Source organism: Taeniopygia guttata, chromosome 2 (genome assembly GCF_048771995.1).
Source record: "Taeniopygia guttata chromosome 2, bTaeGut7.mat, whole genome shotgun sequence".
Classification (NCBI taxonomy): domain Eukaryota; kingdom Metazoa; phylum Chordata; class Aves; order Passeriformes; family Estrildidae; genus Taeniopygia; species Taeniopygia guttata.
In genome coordinates, this window is record NC_133026.1 from 21445229 (window position 1) to 21466508 (window position 21280).

General features: G+C 41.7%; 1 protein-coding gene across 3 annotated transcripts in view; it reads left to right on the forward strand.

Moving 5' to 3' along the window:
• Positions 1–393: 393 nt before the first annotated feature.
• Positions 394–21280, forward strand: part of FAM171A1 (family with sequence similarity 171 member A1) — an 86695-nt gene continuing 65808 nt past the window's right edge. For all 3 annotated transcript variants that reach the window (XM_002193815.7, XM_072925500.1, XM_030264614.4), the window contains exon 1: positions 394–826. In XM_002193815.7, the coding sequence (XP_002193851.5) occupies positions 733–826 (94 nt within the window). In that variant the 5' untranslated portion in view covers positions 394–732. The remainder of the gene's footprint in view (positions 827–21280) is intronic.

Consider the following 21280-nt stretch of genomic DNA (forward strand, 5'->3'; position numbering starts at 1 on the left):
GCTCGTCCCAGCCGAGCCACGAGCAGGTCACCGCGCCCGCTTTCCCCCTCGTCCCTCCCGCTGGCTGCGGTGGGAGGCGAGCGGGGCCGGCACGGCTGGGGAGGCCATTTTGCAGCCGTTCAGGGAGGGAGAGCGGGGGGCGGGCGGGACCGGCCCCCCGCGGCAGGTGAGCGCGGCAGGTGAGCGCGGCAGGTGAGCGCGGGCCCGGCCCGGCCCGGCCCGGCTGCCCCGTGGGACCCGCGGCCGCCGCGGGCGGGCCGGGGCAGCGCCGGCGCTGCCGAGGAGCCTCGCGGCGGGGCAGGGCGGGGCGCGGGCGGCAGGGGGCGCTGCGCCGCCGGGCGCGGGCAGGGCAGGGGGTGCCGCCAAGGGTTAAGGGGCGGGCGGGGAGCCCGGGCCGCTCCCGCGGGGAGAGCGGGGGGGAAAAACGGGAGCGGAATTAAAGAATAAACCCGAGCGGAGAGGCAACGGGGCCGCGGAGCTCTCCCGCCTCCCCTTCCTTCCTGCTCGCCTCTGCCGCCCGCCTGCCCGGGGGGACAGCGCGGGACGCGGAGCCGGGGCGCAGCGGCGGGACGACAATGCAGCAGGCGGAGAAAGCAGGAGGGGCAGCGCACGGCAACATGGAGGGAGGCGCGGAGCGGGCCAGCCCCTGATGCGGCTCTTTCTCCTCCTCCTCCGGGCAGCGGCTCCGGCGGCGATTCTCTCCCTGGCGGCGGCTGGCGGCGGCGGGTGGAAATGAGCAGGTCGGCGGCGCTTCTCCTCTGCCTGCTGGGCTGCAACGTGTGGAAGGCGGTGACCAAAACCTTAGGGGCGCCCGAGGCGGCTCAAGGTCGGTGCGGGATGGGCGGCGGGACCGGCCCGCTTTGTGCGGCGGTCCCCGGGGCGGCGGGGGCTGCATTGTGCGGGGGGCCGGACCGAGGGTACGGCGGGGAAGCGGGTCGGTGATGTGAGACCTCTCCTGGCTTCCCCCGGCCGCCGCAGACCCCGCAGCGCGGAGAAGCGGAGGCAGCCCCGCGGCTGGGGAGCTTTTGTTACTGGCAGGGGCAGGGGCTGCGCTGGCTTCATTGTGCTGCCCCCTTCGTTCCTCCCTCCGTCCCTCGGCGCCGCCGGAGCTGTTGCATTGCGTCCTTTTCCGCCGGTTTCCCGTCGCCTCGCGGTGCCCGCTGCAGGGCCCGCCGCGGCGGTGAGAGGCGGGCGGGGGGCAGCTGCGGCCGCAGGCCGTGCGGGGCGGCCGGGCTGGGGTTCGCCCCCCGGGCTGACGGCGCCGCTCGGCCGCGGCCCCGGGACGTTTCCGGGCCTCCGCCGGGCCTTTTGTTCGGCGCGGTGGCTCCCGCCGGCCGGGCGGGGTCTGTCACCGCTGCCCCTCGGCAGCCGGGCAGAGACGCTCCCCGGCCGGGCAGGGTCGTCCTCCGCCTTCTCCCGGGCGGGCGCAGAAGCCGCAGCGAGCCAGTGCCCGAGCGCCCGGGGGCACCTGGAGCAGCTCCTGATGCTCCTGTGCCGGGCTGCGGGTCCTGCCCTGGGCTAGGCAAGCCTGATCTTCACCTGTGCCGTGGTGTGGCAGTCCCTCGGCCGGCGAGGTGCACCTGCCCTCCAGCCCTCCCCCGTGTGGAATCTCGGGCGAGGGGGGAAACACCGCCGTGCCCTCCTCGCCCTTGGCCTTGCGTTTGGTGGCAGGAGGGCAGCCCCTCCGTCGGGCTCCAACAGGGATCTTGCGGCGGCATCGCGCCTGCTGGGGCCACGGGTATGTCAGGATGCAGAAAACTTGTGCACATAGGGGTACAAGACATGATAGGAAATGCACCCTCCCCTGTGGTCAGCGTTGGCCTTGTGGTATGTATTGTCAAATGGCTAAATGTGTCATCTGGGACGAGCAATCATACACTGGCTGAGCCTTCATGGCAGCGGGCTGGCAGCATCCTTCCCACTGCGCTGGGGTGGATGTCCACCATGTGAAGGGTCTGCTTATGTCCTGTTTCCTCACAGCTTTCCTTATCTCACAGAGGTTGTAACAATCAGTAAACGATGCTTGCTGCAAGAAATAAAACATTGAAAGTAACCTTTTTGATTTCCTTCTTTCATGGTAGGATTTAGGTACCCTAAGTAGAATCTGGGTGGGCATGTGTTATGTGTTCACACACAGAGTAGTCAAAAGGCAAAGGTGTCTTGTAGGAAAACCTATCATGCCAGGCAATCTGACATCAGATGTAATACTAGTTGCTGCCTTTTTTAAAATAACAGAAAAAAAAAAAAAAAAGCTGTTCTGGAATAAGAACCACTAACTACAACTCAAAGGCTGCTGAACTTGGGATACACTGAATTTGTTGATAAGCATGCCAGAAAACCAGAGCTGTGTGTGGCCCATGAAGCTAGCACTTCAGATACCAAGGTAATATCAAAATTGACTATAATTTTTATATCATATGGAAAATCTCCTTCATGTAATCAGAGTAGTGAGGTATTGGCAGAATTGGTGCCTTTCAACTGATCTTGTCTTCTATTGTCAGGCTCAATTCAGATGGCATGGAAAGGCTTGTCTGTAGCTTCTACATCAAGACTGATGGCTGATTATTTGAGTAATAACAGCTATGTCAGTGAGTTGAGAATATCTTTATTGAAATAGAAATGTCTAATTTTGTCTTCCATGTAAGAACATCTGAGTTTTCATAATACCACTTTCCAAAGCCTGATTAGAAGCCCAGTCTTTATTCTTTGGACATGTACATTGGTACAAGGGGATAGTAGAGTTGATCTTGTATCAAAGTGTATTCTGCCACCTAATTACCACCTCCTTACTGTGGATCTTTTTTTGAAAGTTATGTGATGCCAGCTTGTAGCCTTGAATAACTTCCTGATCATCAGGTGTGATTTTCTGGGGAAAAGAGTTTTAGTTGTAACAGGTACATTCCCAGTTTGTATACACAAAGTACAGTAAGTGCCAAATGGTTGTAAAACCTAAACTAGCAGGTTTTCCCTCTTGCTCTTTTAGTACCATGGTCACAGTTGTAGGTGGAAGTAAAGGGCCATTGCCAAAGTTCAGGGATGTTTGCACATTACTGTCTTTTCCTTTCTGGCTATGAATGGACTAGTTAAAAACCAAGTGATTGAAATAAAGGTAGAGGTTAGAAAACCAGAACATGCCATTAGGGAATAATTGGTTCAGCTGCAGTATTTGTTGTTGGACAGGTTCCATGAGTAGGGTGGAGACCCCTCCTCATGGTGGGACAGATCAAATGAAACTTGGTTAAGATGGTCCACCTCTGTGTTAACAAGCCAAATAAATAGGTCTTGGATTTGGAGCTCTTCGAAGGTGGCATTTGTACTCAGTGTTCTGATGAGGAAAGGATGAGGAGGGATGCTTTGCATCAAGCATTTCTCTCCTTTATTGGTCTCAGACATATGTTCCGACAGTCCCAGCTTCAAATTCTCCTCAGCCAGACTGATTACGTAATTTGTGAATATGGAAGTGCTGGTTATTAAGCTCTGCACTTAGCACTGTATTTAGAAAATTGAATTACATTTTTATGCAGATCTCCTGTGGCCTGTGAAGGTCACAGAGGTACCCTGTAAGTCTCAGTAAGGTACTTGCTTTAATAGGGTAAAATTCTCCCAGATGAGTTTGCTTTTGTCAGTGTTGGTGCTTGGAACTCCAGCAGTGAGGCTGTTAGATGTCCATGAAGGTACCCTTTAGAACCTTTACCTCTGTAACTTCTCTCAAGTACGTAAAGTCTGACAGGTATTTCAGATGAGGACTGAATTATGGTTTTGTGGGGTTTTTGTTTGGTTTTGGTTGGGCTTTCTAATTGTTCTAACACGTATTGCAGAACTTCAGTTTCTTCTAGTGCTGAAATGAATGTGTGCAAATATTAAAAGAAAGAAAGAAACCTCCAAACTAACCCTTAAGCTGAATTCCTGTTGGCACTGGTTATTTGTTTGGTGTGTACACAAAATATATGGTGCATGTTTTTTCATATTAATAGGTCTTGTGTAAAACCTAACAACAGACCTCTGGCAAATACGAATTTAAGAGTTATATGAAGATATAACATTAACCCAGGGAAAATGTAAGCATAATCAGTGTAATTTGGGAAGGGACTAAATTTCTTTATTACCTGTAAACTTTGCTTCTCAGTAGAAGATGAGGATCATTCATTTATAGCTGCTAGGGTGGTCTTTTTAGAGAAATCCTAGAATATTCCGCTTTAGTGCTGAAATCTGGCATCATATTTGTCTGCTGCAGTGTGTATGGTTTCAGCTTGCATTTCAGTTGGTCTTCCTATTTTATTAGTTGTTCAAAATTAAGAAGTTAAGTTATGAATAATAAAATAACATTTGAGTAATAAATAGCACCCACAACTACTAGCCTGCCAGTAGACGAATATGCTCAGGATATCCCACCTTCACAGTCCCAGAATGAGATTAGGTAGATAATTATTTTCCAATATGATGGTGAATAAAAATTCAGATGTTGCTGTTTAGTCAGAATCTACAGTGTTTTTTCCCTCTGTGTGCATGGAGGACAGGAGGGTTGATGCTTGAGTGCTGCTTTTTGGAATTGCCTTCCTGCAAGTTACCATTCCATTACTTTGTGGAAGCTAACTTCACAGCTTCAATTTGTCAGCTAATTTCATCTGCACATTCTGCAAAGTCTGCTTTACTGGGCAGCACAGTAACAGCTCTGAGAAGACCCTCCAGTTCTGGGTTGATTTTTTTTGTTTATTTTTAAACTGATTATCCTGTGCTTGCAGTTAGAACAATTATGGTAAAGTTTAGATGATGCAGAAATAGTCTTAATAGTCTTTCTTCTTGCACTGCCTTACTACTGTCTCTCCTCATGCAGCTGCAGATTACTAATGACCATCAAATCCAAAGGTTTATTTCACTGAGACCACAAATGGACTCCTCAGAGTAGAAGCTAAATTGCTTTAAAGCAGTAAAAAAGATGTTGCTTTATTTTAGTGGAGGAGCCAATTGTTTACTCCATATTAGATAGTGTTGTAAAATGTTAATGAATATGAGGTGTTTATTGATTTTATCAATTATCAGATCCAGGTAAGCACTAGGTTTTGGTTGGGTTTTTTTCATGTTTGTCTTGAACTACTAATGCCTGCAAATGCCTAGTAACTGATTTCCCTCAGTCAGATGAACAAGTTACCTAGGTGATCTGAGGGTTTAAAACTGCAGTCTTTTTCTCCTGAGCATTTATGTTCACCCTTTTGTCTTGCAATACCTTGCACTAAGTGATTCTAGGTACCTTTAATAATGCATGTATGCACTCATGAAGTGACAGATTCATATGCTGGCTTTTCCCGTGGGTCTACTTGTGTCTTGTGTCTTTTTTGCCCACTTGTGTCTTCAGATAGTGTCATTTGCCATGTGTTTCTCCCTCTCTCCTTATTTTTTGTCTTTTTTATTTAACACTGTACTGATGCCTTTTCCTGCTTGAGACTAAAGCTGAGTTCATGAATCTTTTACGGATGGCTGTATCAACTTTTGGCTAAGTGAATGGTTTCAAATAAAAGTTTCTGGTTGCAATGAAATGCAATTTTACAATTTTTCATGGTAATGCTTAACAGAAGCTTGGCTATATGTATTTGTGTGCTGCACAGGAAGAAGAATTGTGCGTTTAGATTTTTTTAAATATCAGAAATCTCCAGAGATTTAGATAAATGGAGGAACAGAAATGTCACTCTACTTCCTGTTACGACAAACTTCAGATGAGTTCTTTACTCTTGTCTTCTGTGGACAAAGCCAGGCTTGGCACAGGAAGAAAATCAAGAAGAAAATGCATGTCTAGGAAATGCAATGCTTTGGTCATGTCATTAGAGGAATGTGCTGTACCTGGCAGGTTGGAGGTTGAGCTTAAATGACATTTTTTTAACAGCCCTGCTTGAAGGCTCACCACTGAATAGTAGTGTGGTTGGGAGCAATGCTTCTATTCCGTATCTCAAATGCCAGTACATTGGATCAGTACAGTTGTTGTGGACCTCAAGCTTATAATTCAGGGAGTGTTTTTCCAGACAAAGGCAAACTAAGTCATCTCTCAGAAATACATGCAACTTGAAATCAAAACAGTGCAGTTTCAGTATTTCTGTTGGTTTATACATTCATTACCTTGCATTATGCAAGCTGCATTTTTTGTAAGTTCAATTTTCCTTTGCTCCAGTATATATATATCTGTTCTGCCTTTAGAGAGAAGGAAAGAAGGCAACTTCTGAGAGAACTGTGGTGTTGGTATTCTGCTTCTCCCACAGGTCCCAATGGTTTTACCATATACATGCCAGGGAACAAAAACAAGGGAGGCAAGAAGCGTGTGTAAATGGTTGTATTTAGTAGAAAAAAAAATTGGTGTAATGATACTAATATAATACATGTTAATAATGCACACTAAAACATTTTGGTTTAGGAAGTGCCAGAGAGAACTGAGTGCTTTCTTTTTTTCCTTCAGAAATTCCAGAAACGTTATTCTGAAGGCTGGTTTACATTAAGCTTTCAGTTAATGTAATATCTGGCTTGCTGTGCATGGGTAATAAGCATTATACACATGCTTTTTACAAATACCATTTTTAGTTTTATTAGAAACTGGAAAATATATATGTATTTCTTATACAGAGGCATAAGAATGTGAACATGCTGTAATTTCTTGTTGCTTTTTTTAAGTGCATTGAATCTTCCACTTTAAAATAGTAAGACAGAATCACAGTTGACATAATGGCATGTCTGAGCCTTTGAAAGGAGTATTTTTAAGTATGTTCCAACACAGAGCAGCATTTTCATTTCTGTAAAATGCTGATGTTCTGTTCAGATATACCCATGCCACTCTTGCTAGCTTGAAGAGCACCAGATCTTAAGGAAAAACTGAAGGAAAAATTCATTTATGTACAATGTAGTCTGTAAATTTGACTCCCTATTACTTTGGGATCATCACTAGCTACTTGAGGATTGGATGTATTTAAACAGGGCTGCAGTGGGTATAAAAGTATGTCCTGAGGACAAGCAGTTTATGCAGGCAGGGCACAAAAGTCCCTTGAAATCCAACACCGAAGCTATCTTTTAATTGTTCCTACTCATACTTTTTGCAGTTCTTTGAGCTGTCACTGCCTGTGCCATTCAGTGACAGCATCCTAGGGAGTGAATTCCTGTCTTTGTTCATTATCTTACACCTCATGCATTGGCATGTGAAGCCTCCCTGTCGCTGTGAGTGGGATCTGCGCCATAGCAAACTGCTGCTGTTGTGGGTGCTTTTCAGATGGAGAGGCAAGAGCATGTAACAGTATAGAGGGCACCACTTGGGCCTTGCTGGAGTTGGAGTCACTTGTTGGGGCCATCCTCAGCCTCTATGCCCTGAGGGCTTTGAGGAGACACAGTGGCAGCTGAAGTTAGCAGAGAGGAAATGGAGCAGGGAGTGGAAGCCAAGGGGAAGGAAATAGCAGCATCCTTTCAACTTGGGGACAACAAAGAAGCTGAATCCAGTGAGGTGCATAATGCTTCCAGTTAGTTGTAGCTGCAGGACCACTGAGAGCTGCTGTACTATGTGGTAGGTATAATACAATAATAGTGTTTAGCAGTAAAGGGGAGATCACCATGGCAGTCCATGAATGCTGAGATAAATAAGAAGTAGAAGTAGATAAAGTACTCCTGCTTTGTTAAAGAAAACAGAGCCTTTCATCCTGCATTGATAAACAGAAGTGATAGTGGTATTGGGTTCTTCCTCTTGTTTCATCCCACCTTTGTGATTGTCATTATTGAAACATGGTGTCTTTTATCCTTTGTAAGCAAAGGCATATACTAACACAACAGCAGGTATTTCTCCAGTGATTTTGTGAGACTTGCTAAGAAAACAGCACCAAATTAAGGTAAAAGCTGCATTTTTACTGCTACTGCAAGGAAATTAATGTATCAGCAGTTTTGTCCAGCCCTCTTGCTCTTCACCATACTGTGAAGAGTTGTGAAAGATTAAGATCCAAATATCTCATACCTCAGTCTGCACATATCAAGTACTCGTGAGGGATATGCAGTTTGCATCCAGGATGGATGCATCTCGTCTGACTTGGGTGTCTGCTGTCTTCAAGTGTCTGCATTGTAGTGAGTTGCCCACGGTCCTTTTACAGACAAGAAGATCTAATCTCACCTAATGGAGCCAAGTATCATTCCTGTCAACTGAAATAAGCACATCTGGGTTGATGAATATCCACTGTGTGAATCTTCATTGACGAGCATGGCAGCCTACACAACACTATTTGAATTCCCATTTAGTCAGATGAATCCTCCCTCACTGTTGCCTCCCTCCGTGTTGCCCTCTGGCTTGGCCTTGAGCTATTGAATATATACAGTGTAATAACCTATGTGAAAGAATACACTCTTGGATTACCTGGCTGGGTTATGTGCTTTTCAAGACTCAAATGAGTTATTGTCTATTTACATTTCTAAACCATTTTTCTTTGTAGCATTATGCTTATGAACCTAAGTGTTTCGATCCCAGGAGTAAATAAACAAAAAGAAAAGTTTAGAAACAAGTAAGGAGGCATGTAGAGTTGTTTGGACTTGCCTATATATTTTTGCCATGTTTTTAATTAGCTTTGTATTCCCAGGGGTTGATTTATTCTGAATCAAATTGCATCGTTACTCTCATCTTTGTTTTCTCACACTGGCATTTGTGTAGCAATGTGGTAAACCAGATCAAGGAAGTTATCCAACTGAAAACTCCTGTATGCATCAGCTCAGTCTTCACCTGGATCATTTCCCTGACTGGATTCTTCAGAAATTACACAAATGCTCTTGCTAGTGCAGGAAAGGGCTGGGAGGAGCTGGTATGGGAAAACAACGACTTCATGGCAGCAGTGCCAGTTGATGCAGGATTACATTTTTTTGTAGAACTAAAGCATAAGACGTAAGGCACAGCATTTAGAAAGTAACTGTTTTAAAAGTTACTACTTAAAGGACACTGCTCTTATCTGGAAATATTATGCCATTCCATTGCTCAAAGTAAAAGCATAAAGAATTTATTGAAAAACAAATTTGCTTACAGTAGGAAAAAAATCATCATTATACAGTTAATACTGACAGACCTGGATGTGGATGCTGGCAGATGATTTGAGGCACTTTCAGTTGCACCCTTCTCTTGTCAGAACAGGTTTTTGTCCCTGTCCAGGATTTCGAGTTTGTACCCTGCATGGAAGTTTAAACAGGCTTCCATCCATAGTTTCAGCTCAAATGTACTGTGACGACTCAAGTGCTCACAAGTGTTTCTCCCAGTTGTAGGGGAACAGGTGAGTTAGTACCCGAGTCATCTTTTCTCTGGATGTTCTAAATGGCTTGAGAGGAAATGATGTATTTTAGTTCATTTGAATGCTAAAGAAACATGGGGACAGTACTGGCACTTACCATAGTCTTCTGGTAGAGTAAGTTTTGCCAGCAGTTGTCCACACAGGATTTGACGTGATTGGCGCCTGATGCCCGGTAGTGTCTGGTCACTCCTCTCTAATGTGCCAACCAGAGTGATTCCCGTCTTCGTTCAGCTAATTGCCTTACTGTCCTTAGCTACTGCACTTTTGCACTGATGTCTCCAAGACTAGAGTGTCAGGTGAGAGATAAGAACTTTTAACTCTTTATCCTACCCTTCCTCCTCCTATCTCTTTGTTGGCACTCTCGTATCCTGAAAGGCTCGGGTTTTTTTGCTGATGACAGGCAGGAAAGTGTGCTGGGGAGTGTTCATGGCCTTTTCTTGTTTTGCTTTGAATTGGGCAAGCATTGCTAGAGAAATGAAGGTATCCAGGAGCTCTGGAGACAGGACTGATGATCTGCAGCGGGTGAGGTGGACAAGGGCAGGAGCACACTGCCAGGCAGGTGGGGATAAACTTGTCTAGGCTTTGCACTGTGTTTCCAGAGTGGGAGCCAGCTCAAGATGGGAGCTGGCTTTACTTCTCTCTGCATTGTGGTCCTGGCAGGTTTTGAAACCTGCTGAGTATTGTGCTGACCTGGACAAATATTACAGTAGTTAAAAAGGCTACTTGGGGTAATAACATTGACAGACACAGTGAAGCACAACGATATACTTGATCTCTTATCTTTATTGCTACTACCCAGAATATTCTTGCAGCATTCACAGCTTATTTCAGCATTTGAAGTCCTGGGATGTAACTTAAGCTTGGGCCAGTCTCTAGGTTCATGGTGTATGATTTACAGGAGCCAGGAACACATGTTTGAAATGAGAGCTGAGTTTTCGTTGTTTTGTGGTGAACCTGTGTGTGGGAGCTGTTACATTTTCATTTTCTTCAAAAGTTAACTGTCCTATAAGAACAAAGGAATTTTTATTTCATTCTTTAGAATACTGCTAGTTAAAACTTTTTAGAGGGAGCTATGTCATTAAACTTAGTCAATGTAAATATTGTTGTTAGCATGTTACATGAAAATTAAATATACAGTTGCTTCAAGCAGCCTGGAGCAGTAGGAGCTAGAACTTAAAATTGGATGAATTTCAAATTTACTTATTGCTGTAAGCTGTAACTGCAGTGGGCTTTAGAATATTAAATTAGTAGAAGTACTTTAAAAATTAGTTGTTGAAGGAAGAGAATCTGCCATACTAAAGTTTTTGTTAAAAACAATTCGTGTTTCCAGACACTTGATAAGTCCGTACTTGAGGTCAGATATGAATACTTACCTGCTCTATGAAGCTTTATCTCAGTCAGAACTACGTGCTGTTCTTTAGCTATGTTGAGTCTTGGTGAAGATGTTGTTTTAATTAGTAATTTTACCTGTATGTAATCTCTAAGTAAATCTTGGAGGGTTTTTTTTTCATTTGTTCGAGGTTTTTTTAAGACATGGTTTACTGTTGCTGCATAAAGAGCTGAGTGAGCCCTCTCAGCAGATGTCGTCATTAGAGAGGGGGTCAGAGTTGTGTCATGTCTCAAGATTTTCTGTGCACAGAAAAATAGCCTTGAATTTTGAGGGGTGAGGAGCAAGGCAAACAGTAGAGGTGTTTTTGTGGTGGACTCCTAGAAAGGTGATGGTTATTCCTATGTGCAAGTTAATGCATGCTTTGAAGTGTGCTTTAAACTGGTGAAAAAAAAATAGAAAAAAAAAATGCATATAAGCTCTCAAGATATAATTCGTTAATAAGTGATAGACCTGTAGGTTCCTTCAGAATGGTAGAGAATCTGTGCTTACCATAGATATTTGCACATAAACAAAGATGCTTTTTAATACCTGATGCATTTGAGGATCAAGTCTTGCATCAGTTAGCTGCTCAGGGTAATCAAATGTCATCTTCCCTTACCCCTAGCCTGATTGCAGGGGGGGGAAATATTAAAGCTTAAATTCTTCTGGCCAAGCTCTCTCATGTACTCTGTGTGCCTGTGATGATGTTAGCATTTCCAAGAAGGAATATATTGAATGGGAGGAATAGTAAATGAGTGGCACTGTTTCCTTACCATGGTGATGACATGGGGCAGAAAATCCCATGGCCTCACTGTAATTTCATGCCGTTCTGCTTAATGCTGTACAGGTTAACAGCTAGTAAGGATGTACTCGAAACAGTCCATCTTGACAGAGCCTTGGTGCATCATGGGGCTGGCTATAAACAAATGGTATCTGACATTATTGGGTTGCAGATCATTGCTTACTTTCTGTTGTGTCTTTGTGGAGATAGTAAAATGCAGCCTTCATTACTCCAAATGTTATAATTCCAAAAAGCTTTTAACAGCACTAAGGCTTTGAAGGCGATGGGAATGTTGGCCAAAAAGAACAGCACTTTCTCTTCCTGAGTTCATTCTTCTAAGTTATTCTTACAGCTTCTTGAGTGTGTAATAAAAGTAATAAAAGTTCAAATGAATAAAAGTGTGTATCCTCCTTGGAAAAGAAAGGCTTGTTGGTTGTTCTCTAGTCACAGGATGAGGAGGGTATGTCTGTTGTGCATAAAATAAGGTCAGGAGTAAAGAGAAAGTGCAGTGACCATGACAATACACTGTCTAGGTCAGGGCTGGGAAGTAAATCAAGCCCACACAAGCGTTTGTTCTTAATTCATGCCATTTTTGCTTCAGTGGTTAAAGAATTTTTAATGAATTGATACTTATTAATGAAGCTTCTGCTAGGACCCTTGTGAAATAATGTTTAGATTTATTCCTCCTCTTCTTGCAGTTCCATGCTTTACTTTGTCACACTTGCATGAGTGTAAAGGGTAAAGCCAGAAATTTGCCTGGCAGTGGGCAGCACAGTGGTGTGTCAGCAGTCTGGTCTTGCTTTCAGCCTTCTGGGAATGCAGAGAGCCCCCACCTGTTATACTGATATTTAAATCTGAGGGTTTTTTTTTTTTTATGTACACAGCAACTTGTCCCCAAAATGAATGGCAAGCTTTTTTTTCTGAATATGTTTATGCAAAGAAACTAAGAAGATTTTAAAAAAGGGGGCAAAAATAAAAAACATAAAGGTGATAGGAAAGCATGAAAGTTCCTATGTAGGAAATGAAGTTTGAATGGATTCCAGCTACGATTACTAAGATCCTGCTTCACTTTTATTCTTGCACTTTCCTTCACCTTCCCTTTCCTTCTGAGTTGAGCTTAGTTTTTAACTTTATTTCATTTTGACAGAAGATAACCTACGTTTTAAAACATAGTCTTGTAAACAAATTTGTATTTCAAACATACTCACAAAACTTGACATTGCAGATAACATCAGAATCTTATTTCATGCTCTGAAGCAGTGGAGGATAAAACACCTCAAATTCAAGGTGCTTTTAAAAAGTCAAGACTTGTCTATGGTTACAACACAGAAAATATCATAGGAAGCAATTATTTTAATTCAAAGAGTGAGACAACACTGATAAATGTTGATTTCAGGAATTTTGCTGATAACCAATTGCGTATTTCAGTGTTCTCCATGCTTTTAGTATAATATTAATATTTTTGCTACTTTACACCCAAACTGATGACCTCTGATTTTGTGAGGTTGCTCTGAATTCAGTGGACCTCACCTGAGGACGAAATAAAAAACAATGTGTTTTCTACCATCTTAAAAATAATAGGCAAAAATAAAATAACTTAATTGTAAGTCTGTTGATCCCTTTCCTTGTCATGAATTATTAATGTATTAGTGTGATTGGTTTTGTTTGGGGGGTTTTTAAGCCTTGTAAAGAGTAAAACAAGCATGAGCATGAAAATTAGTATTGCTATAATGCAGTAATAATACAGTATTGCTAGAATACCTAGTTATCTTTACACCTTTGTCTCTGTCTTAATTACTAGGTTTCTGAGACAAAAACTGTGAGTCAGTAGGATTAGTTTTTTTGAGTGACTCTTGAAAAACTATGTATTTGTTTGTTGGAATCATGTCTTCTTATTTCTGCTAAGAAACTGTGATGGCTGCAGTTGGTTGGAGACCTCGGCATTCATGCACACATGTGCAGATGTGCACATATGCTTGTCTTGTAAGGCCATATGGTATGAATCAAAGCTTACCTCACAGTAGTAAAACTGTAATGCATTTTCCACCATTTTCAGTTACGTGTTCATGGCATGATACTCTGTACTTTGAACAACTTACAGAGATTGTCCTTTGTATGTGGTCATTATTCTGTGAAATTAATGTGTTCTCCAGGATACTTAGCTTCAATTTTGTCCTTGGGTTGCTGTGGATATTTCAATAACACCAGAAGTTGTATCATCTTTTCTGCTCACTGGCTTTGTTCAAAGCATTTTTGGCTTTCAAATGCATACAGGTGTATTTGTTCCTTCTTGTTCATGGTAGGTAGATTTGCAACAGCCGCTTGCTAGCAGATAGAAAGCATGTGAGCTAATTGAGTGGATGAGTATATGTACTCCCTTGTTCGGGATTTTTAAACAATCTTAGACCTCTAATTAAACATTGCTGGCTCCTGGTGTCTTTTTTTTTTTTTTTTTTTTTTTCCTGCAGTTTTCATGGTGTCTCATACTATTATTGGGAGTTCTTTCAAATTTCCAACTTTATCAGAAAAAATGAACTGTAGTATTAGACCTTTATATCTTTTATCTAAAACTATAGCACTTAGAATTTTTTTGGTCTCATTCTAGTAGCTCAAGACAATTCAGCCTTTAGCTTGTGGTAGTGCCTTTGATACTATTAAAAATATCCTTTCTAGACACACAAATACACTTACTATTAAAATGGAGAACTGACCTACTGTTTATATTTTATCTGTATTAAGGTAAGTAGGGTGGTTAAGATTCCCTAAATATTGACCAGATGCTGAATCAGATGTCTTACTCTGTAAATGACTGAAAATTCAGTACTGAAAATCAGTACTGGTAGATTTTTCTCTTTGGTAGTCATAGAAGGTCCTTGGGTTCTAATTGTTCCTATATACTTATTTGTAACTGATATACTGTCATTTTTCTCTATCAGGAATATAAACCAACAACAACAAAAGATACATGTTTAGGTAGCATGATGTATCTTGTATATTGGTTTGGGTTTTGTTGTTGTTGTTGGTTTTTTTTTTAAATGGTTTGTAAGCACTTCAAGCATCTCTTTAGAATATGCCTGGTAGTTGAATCTTCTGCCATATTTGTAATTTTTGACAACAAGACTTCAATTGCCAGCAGTTTTGGTGTAGATAATTAGCTTGTGGAGTGGCCAGTAATTTCATCACATAGTCATGATGACCTTGACTTTCAGAGGAGATGAACATGTGTTGTCCTCAGTGTGCTGCTGTGTTGTCATAGAGCAAGGAGCATGCTCAGGCCAAAGTATGAAGGAGCTGAACAGTTTATCAGGGAGTTTTGCTGAGAGCTGCTTAGTTATTTCCTGATTCTTTTTTTCTGGAGACTGTGCAGACACATCCTTGTGTTGACTCTGGAGCCATTTTTTGCATTGTCAGGTTCACATGAACTCTCCTCTGACCTGTGTTTCCAACAGGAAACTGTTGCTGTGCATTGCAGAAGTTTTCTTACCAGGATATTAACTTGAAGAATCATAGAATCATTTAGAAAAGACCTTTAAGATCACCTAGTACAACAGTCCATCACTAAACCATGCAAAGTCCATCACTAAACCATATCCTTAAGTGTCACATCTACATCTCTTAAAGGAGTTTGTCGTGTTCCTTCTAGTAACTCTAAATCCCTGACAAGTTGGGCAGTGTTTCAGCTTGTTCCAGTTGCTTGAAATACAACTGCGTTTTAGCTTCTGAAGGACTCTGATCCATGTGTCTGGTTCCTAGATTCTTGATCCCCATCAGAGGAGGTTGAGAAGGATTTGGTTGCTCAGTACTTGCAGATGTTCATTGTGAGAGATGCTCAGTGTGTGGGTGGAATGAGGCATTTTGCTGCCCTTCAGTACCACAGAGGGATGTGCAGAGATGAGGCTGTAGTGAGCACTCTGTTTCTTTGTTGTTCATACTTGAGGGAAGCTTGGTTATCCTGACAACCATGGCAGTATCTGATGGCTACCAACTGATGTTGTGGCCCTTGTGTTCTTGACATGTTGCATCCAGACTTAGGTGGTCTGTTGTGTTGGCTTTCTGTCAACTGAGGATCCTAAACTGCAAATTCTTCAGCCTGGGCCGGTATGGCTGAATGTAGAGCAGTGAGCAGGCTGTGCTCCTGTTCTTCACCCTCATCCATGCCCCACTGCTGCTGCTTTTTGGGAAAAGCATCCAGATTGTATGGATCTGCAATAAATAAAATAAAAGGATGATTCTTATGAACATTTTGTGAACCTATTGGGGAAAATGAAGAAACATTCATGTTCAGAAGAATGGTGGCTGCTGTGCAGATGGTTTTGCCTTGCTGTGTGAGCTTGGAACAGATGTATCATTTATTTTGCTCTCGGTGCTTGGAGATGCTGAGCCTTCCCTGCTTACCACTGTTGAAACTTTATGCTTGGCTGTTAGATATCTGTAGATAGCAGTAGTGCGTGAGGGCCTCAGCTTGTGACTGGGGTTCTGCTGGGCTGTAACCTGTCAAGGTGTTGTGGCCTTGAATGTTTTCCATTGCCAGGGAGCTAAATACTAGAAGTTCTGCTTTGTGGCTCTTTCTAATGTTGTAGGCTGTGCAACAGAGAAAAGCATGTAATGTAGAAACAGGGAACAAGTTCATTTGAAAACGCAAATAGTTGAAAGAGGCAAACACAATAGAAAACATGAAAGGTATGTACTGGTGTCTTACTGGCTTTGGCTGCTTGTTCTAAGCTGGTAAGTGAAGAAGGTGTCCACCCTTATTTGCTAAAGGCTGGCATGCTTGGGAGTGCTTTAGAGCTGCTGTCCTACGGTACTGTGTATGACCTGGAGGGTAGTTTACTGTTTACTAGCTCATGCTGATAGTTTGGACTTAATGGAAGTAGATGCTAATAGAGGAAATAAACTTAGTGCAAGGTTAGGAAATGATGGGGTAGCATTTTATCTTTACTCAGTTTTCACTGGATCTCTCTTTGAGAGAGGGTTTGTATTGCCCAGATATAGGGACTTGATGTAATGACAGGATGTTTGTATGATGGAATAGCTTTTCTCAATAGGTGTAGAAAAGATGAGCTTATGGGAAAAAGGGCATTTGTTTGAAGAATTATAAACATAAGCATTTATTCTTCTTAATTGTGCAAAACCTATTCTAGGTATTCTGGTTAAAGACAGTATCTGTTTGCTGTGTGGCATTTGCCCAGCAAGTCTTGCAATGCAGATTTTGAGCTAAATTCGCTGTGGCTGGGTTTTAGTGCCATATTTGGTCTTTACTTTCTGAGCACCTTTAACAAGAAACCAGTGTGTTGTGTGCTTGAATGCTGCCTCAAACTGCTGCTTTTTAATAGCAGTACTCAAGGTTTTATGCTCTTGTTTGTCCTTTTCACTGAGTAGTCATTAGCTCTGTCCTTGTCCCTTGTCCATACATATCTTCTCCCTCTAATAAATCATACTGCTCTCTTCAGCCTTACCTGTCACTTCTATATAGGTCATGTCTGATTCTACATATTCTCTTAATTTTGATTTCTCTCTCTGTCTGGTCTCAACCAGCTCCTGGCTGCACCATAACTTATTACAAGTGACAGATTTGGAGGAGGAGGTCCTCTGCTGTATCATATCTCTGACTGTTGTACTTATAGCAGATGATGGTGCTATGACATTCCTCTGCTTGAGTGTTTAAAAAAGTTCCAATGTGGAGAAACTTACATGCTCTGCAAATTGTAAAACCCAAAGGAGCTTAAAATAACAGCAGCAAAACCGCTTTAACTCCTTAGTTTCTTTCTTGGTTTATATTATGAGTGAGGAATAAAGTTAGGGGTTTTTTTTTAAATGAAAAAAAATTGAATTTATTGTCAACTATTAAGAATCAGATGCTGACTTTTTATTGTGTGAATCTTTAAAGAATTAAAACATGATAGCAAGGGCATTAATCTAGTAAATGTCTTCTTGTCATGTTTTAAACCAGCTTGAACAGACATGGATGTTTTTAATAGAAAGACATATATTTAATTCCAAGGAATATACAGGTCTTATGCCAGAATAAATGCAATTTGTGATTTCTGGTTAATTTTTATTATTATTATTTTAGAATTATTTCCTTGGGGGCCATTTGCAGATTTTGGAACACTTAATAACTTTTGCTAATAGTCTCAAGATTTTGTGTGTTACATAAACTTCAGATTTCCTTGCTAGTCATCTGTGTTTATTTGACTTTCTGAGAGCTATTATAGGCATTAGCAATAGCCTGTATTTGATTCTTGGATTGCTGATTTTTTTATTTTTCAACATTTTTCCCCACTGCTTTGATGTCATAAGTCTACCTTGTCTGCTTTGCTTTCAGCCTGGAGCAGGATAATTGTTAACTGCTGAACATGGAAAGCAAATTTTTGTGAGCTGAAAGTAAAGGGAAGCTGTCTCATTTCTCCTTTCTAGTGTGCAGAATGACTGTATGTTGTTCTCTGAGTGAGTAGCTTGGTCTGCATGGTTGCAGTTGGTGCTTGTATGTAGAGCAGAAGTGAGGGCTAGGTGAAATTCTTTTGTATTATATTGTTGATCATTCCAAGTGGCCCTTCTGCCCTGCAATCTACGAATGTAATGCTGCAGAAATTACAGGTGGTGTGTAAGATGTGCCCACAACTCACTTTGTAGGGAAAGATAATGAAGTACAGCAATATGTTAACTTCTGTTTTTGATTAAAAATGTCTGGAGTGCAGTTCTGAATATGTATCATGAACCCTGCGAAAGTGTAGGAATATGGTACTGGAACAGACTGGATTCTCATCTCTTTAGCAAGTACCTTGTAAGCATTTTTTGAATCTTACTGACCTCATCTTAAAACTGAGTTCTGTTTGACTTCACCATTGTGAATCAGAGGATGTTTCCAAGCATTTCACTTGGAATATTAGTTATTAGTAATACTGTACAAATTTTTCAATATTTTTTTTTATCTGCCAGAGGAACTGAAATATTTAAGTCCATGAAATATGGTAGTTTGCTGGCTTTTACTGCCATGTGCATAGACAGGGTTGTAACCCAATAGCTTGATCCATCTTGTTGAGTTCATTGAAAGTTGCAGTTGCACAAATACCCAGTTAAAATAAAAAAGAGGTAAATTGAAAACTTACAAACTAAAGATTGGGTACATGTGGTCATTACCAACAGAGATGCTGAAAACACTTAGCACTACAGAGCCACAAGCGTCCGGAAAAGAAACCAATTAATTTTTATTCAGGTGGTAAGGTAATTAGAGCCTGATAATCCCTTATATTTTCCTTTGCTAGTATTATCCAAATGAATGTTGTGTGCACATGGTCCTATTTCTTAGAACAATAACATTTTAGACCACTTTGGAAAATTGAAAAAGAGAGAAGCTTGCAGGCATGAAGATTTTCTCTATTTCTCTGACAAAGTTGGTTTTTCAACTTCTATGTACCTTAGTAAAATTACTCTGACTTTAATTTTGTTAAGTTAATATTGAGATAAGTCGAAGGAGGGAAATAAGGATGGGGTAATATCCATCAAACTCGGGAACGACATTGAAATAGTCTAGAGATAGGATCACATAATGGTTGAGTTTGGAAGGTACCTCTAGTCCAATCTCCCTGCTTAGCCAGGACCATCTATCTACAGCTGGTGGCCCAGGACTATTTTCAGACAGCTTTCAGTCTCCGTGGATGGAGAATCCACAACCTACCTAAGCAACCTGTGTCAGTGCTCAGTCACCCTCGCAGTGAAAGTGTTTCTTGATGTTCAGAGGGAACCTCATTTATTTCAGTTGTTGCCCACTGCCTCTGTTCTATCACTGAGCACCAGTGAAATAGGAAGTGAGGAAAAACTGTGACATAGCATGTTTATGCCACACTCAAAGCTGGTTTTTTGAGTTGTACTTGGCTGGAAGGTGCTGCTACTGTTAAGACCAGAAAGAGTGGAAAGATTTCTGTGTTTGAGAGACTTGTCAAACTTTTACTAATTATTTTTTCAGTAGAAGGATACCTGTTTGGGAAATCAAGCAAATGTTTCCTCAAAATTAATTCTATACCACAGCCAAGAAGTATACAGTATGCCAGGTTATTTTGAGTAGAGTTGTATTGCTTTCATAGCATTTTGTTCTTAAAATATGAACAGCAATGATTCCAGTGAACTGCCAGAAATTTTGGATATTTTACCTTTGCCTAATGGCCTCGGGAACACTGATTTCACACTTCATCTGTCTGTTCAGTGCTCTGGCTATGTAGAATTTTATATATACTGAGCTGTGGTAGTGCCCTGCTTGTATGCTTTTAGTGCCGTATGTGTTGGCATCTATATTTTATTTGATAAGCAGTTTTATAACATATTCCTTATACTATTTTCTCCTTACATTTAAAATATTTCCATATTTTTGTTTCTGATCTAGCATAGTCAGCTTTGGATGTTGCAGCAGTTACTGCGAGATCCCCATTCCACAGGTGGAAAAATTCCAACTGGTTTTCAGCAAAACCATTGAGCAGTGTTGGTGCATGGAGTCACTGCCTGGCTGCACAGACTGGGTTGAGGTGTGCTCACCTGACATTCTGCAGTCCTTCAGCTGGAGGAGTAATAATACTCAGATGAGGGATGGTGCTGGGCAGCTTGAGCATGAGCATCTTCATCTGCTGCTGCTGTTTGTGGTTACACTGTTTCACGCACCTTTGGTATCTGCGGTGAGCAGCTGTTCTGGCAGAATTTGATCCCAATCAAAAAGCTGTCTTACTCTTTTGCTTAATCAGAGGTGGGTGTTATTTACCTATACAGAAAAGGTTGTCATAGCTAGCCTGACCTCACAGCTTGGTGAAGCCATGTGGGACTCTTTTTATTGTCTTGCTGTCAGTTTGTGCCACCTGGCACAGCTCCATTACATTCAGTTTTTTCCTTTTTTCCCAGAAAGGAGGAAGTAGACGCTTCAGGTCCTAGAAGCATTTAGAAGCATCATCTAAACATCACTGTGTGATGATTAGATATAATAAATAAATTACTAAATGTTATGTTTTGTTTATATCATGTTCATTCCTACCTAGCTTTTGCACTACACATGAACTTGCTCAATCATGCATTTTTTTTTTTCATTGTGGCATAATTGACTCAGTTTTTGTCTAGTACAAATTGCTGTGTTCTTTTTTGAATTTCAGCTTTCTGTGACCTAACACTTCATCCTGGTACTTGTAAAACTCTCAAAGAAGGGAAAGAAAGAAAAGGAAAAAAAAAAAAAAAAGAAAAAGAGGGCATAGGGAGAGCTTAGGGAAGATTTCTTGATGTGTCTTACTCAAGCTGGTTGTTTGAAGGCTGGATTCTGCCATCCCCAGGTTAATCCATATGACCTGCTGCCCTACCTTGCTTGAATTACATTTGTCGGGATTTGTTGTTTGTGTTTCTTGACAGTTTGTTTTGTTAGGGAAATTGTCTGTCATTTTATATTACTTTTGCTCTTTATTTGTAAGAGGTGGGAAATGGCTGTTGCAAAGAACATTCAGGACTGTTTTAGCTGTTTTCTACAAAGCTGAGATTTTGATGGATAGACTGTTGCAAAAGCTATTAAGCTGTTAGTAGTATTTCATAAGGATCTTGGTTTACATTTGGCATTGTTAAAGTATTTCTGTGTGACCAAGCACAGTAGCCTGGGAACAGATGCAGAATATTTATATTAGTAGGTTTTCATTCACCTTTCTAATAATAACATTTATAAAGCTTTGATTTTCATAAGAGTCTTTACAAAATGAAACAACTGTATTACAGTATAAATTTTTTTCTATTTAGGGACCAGTAGCTTTAATTTCTAAGTTGGAGGCTTACCAGCTCTTAGTTAGAGGAAAAAACAGATACAAGAGTGTTGGTCAGTCACAGGTTATT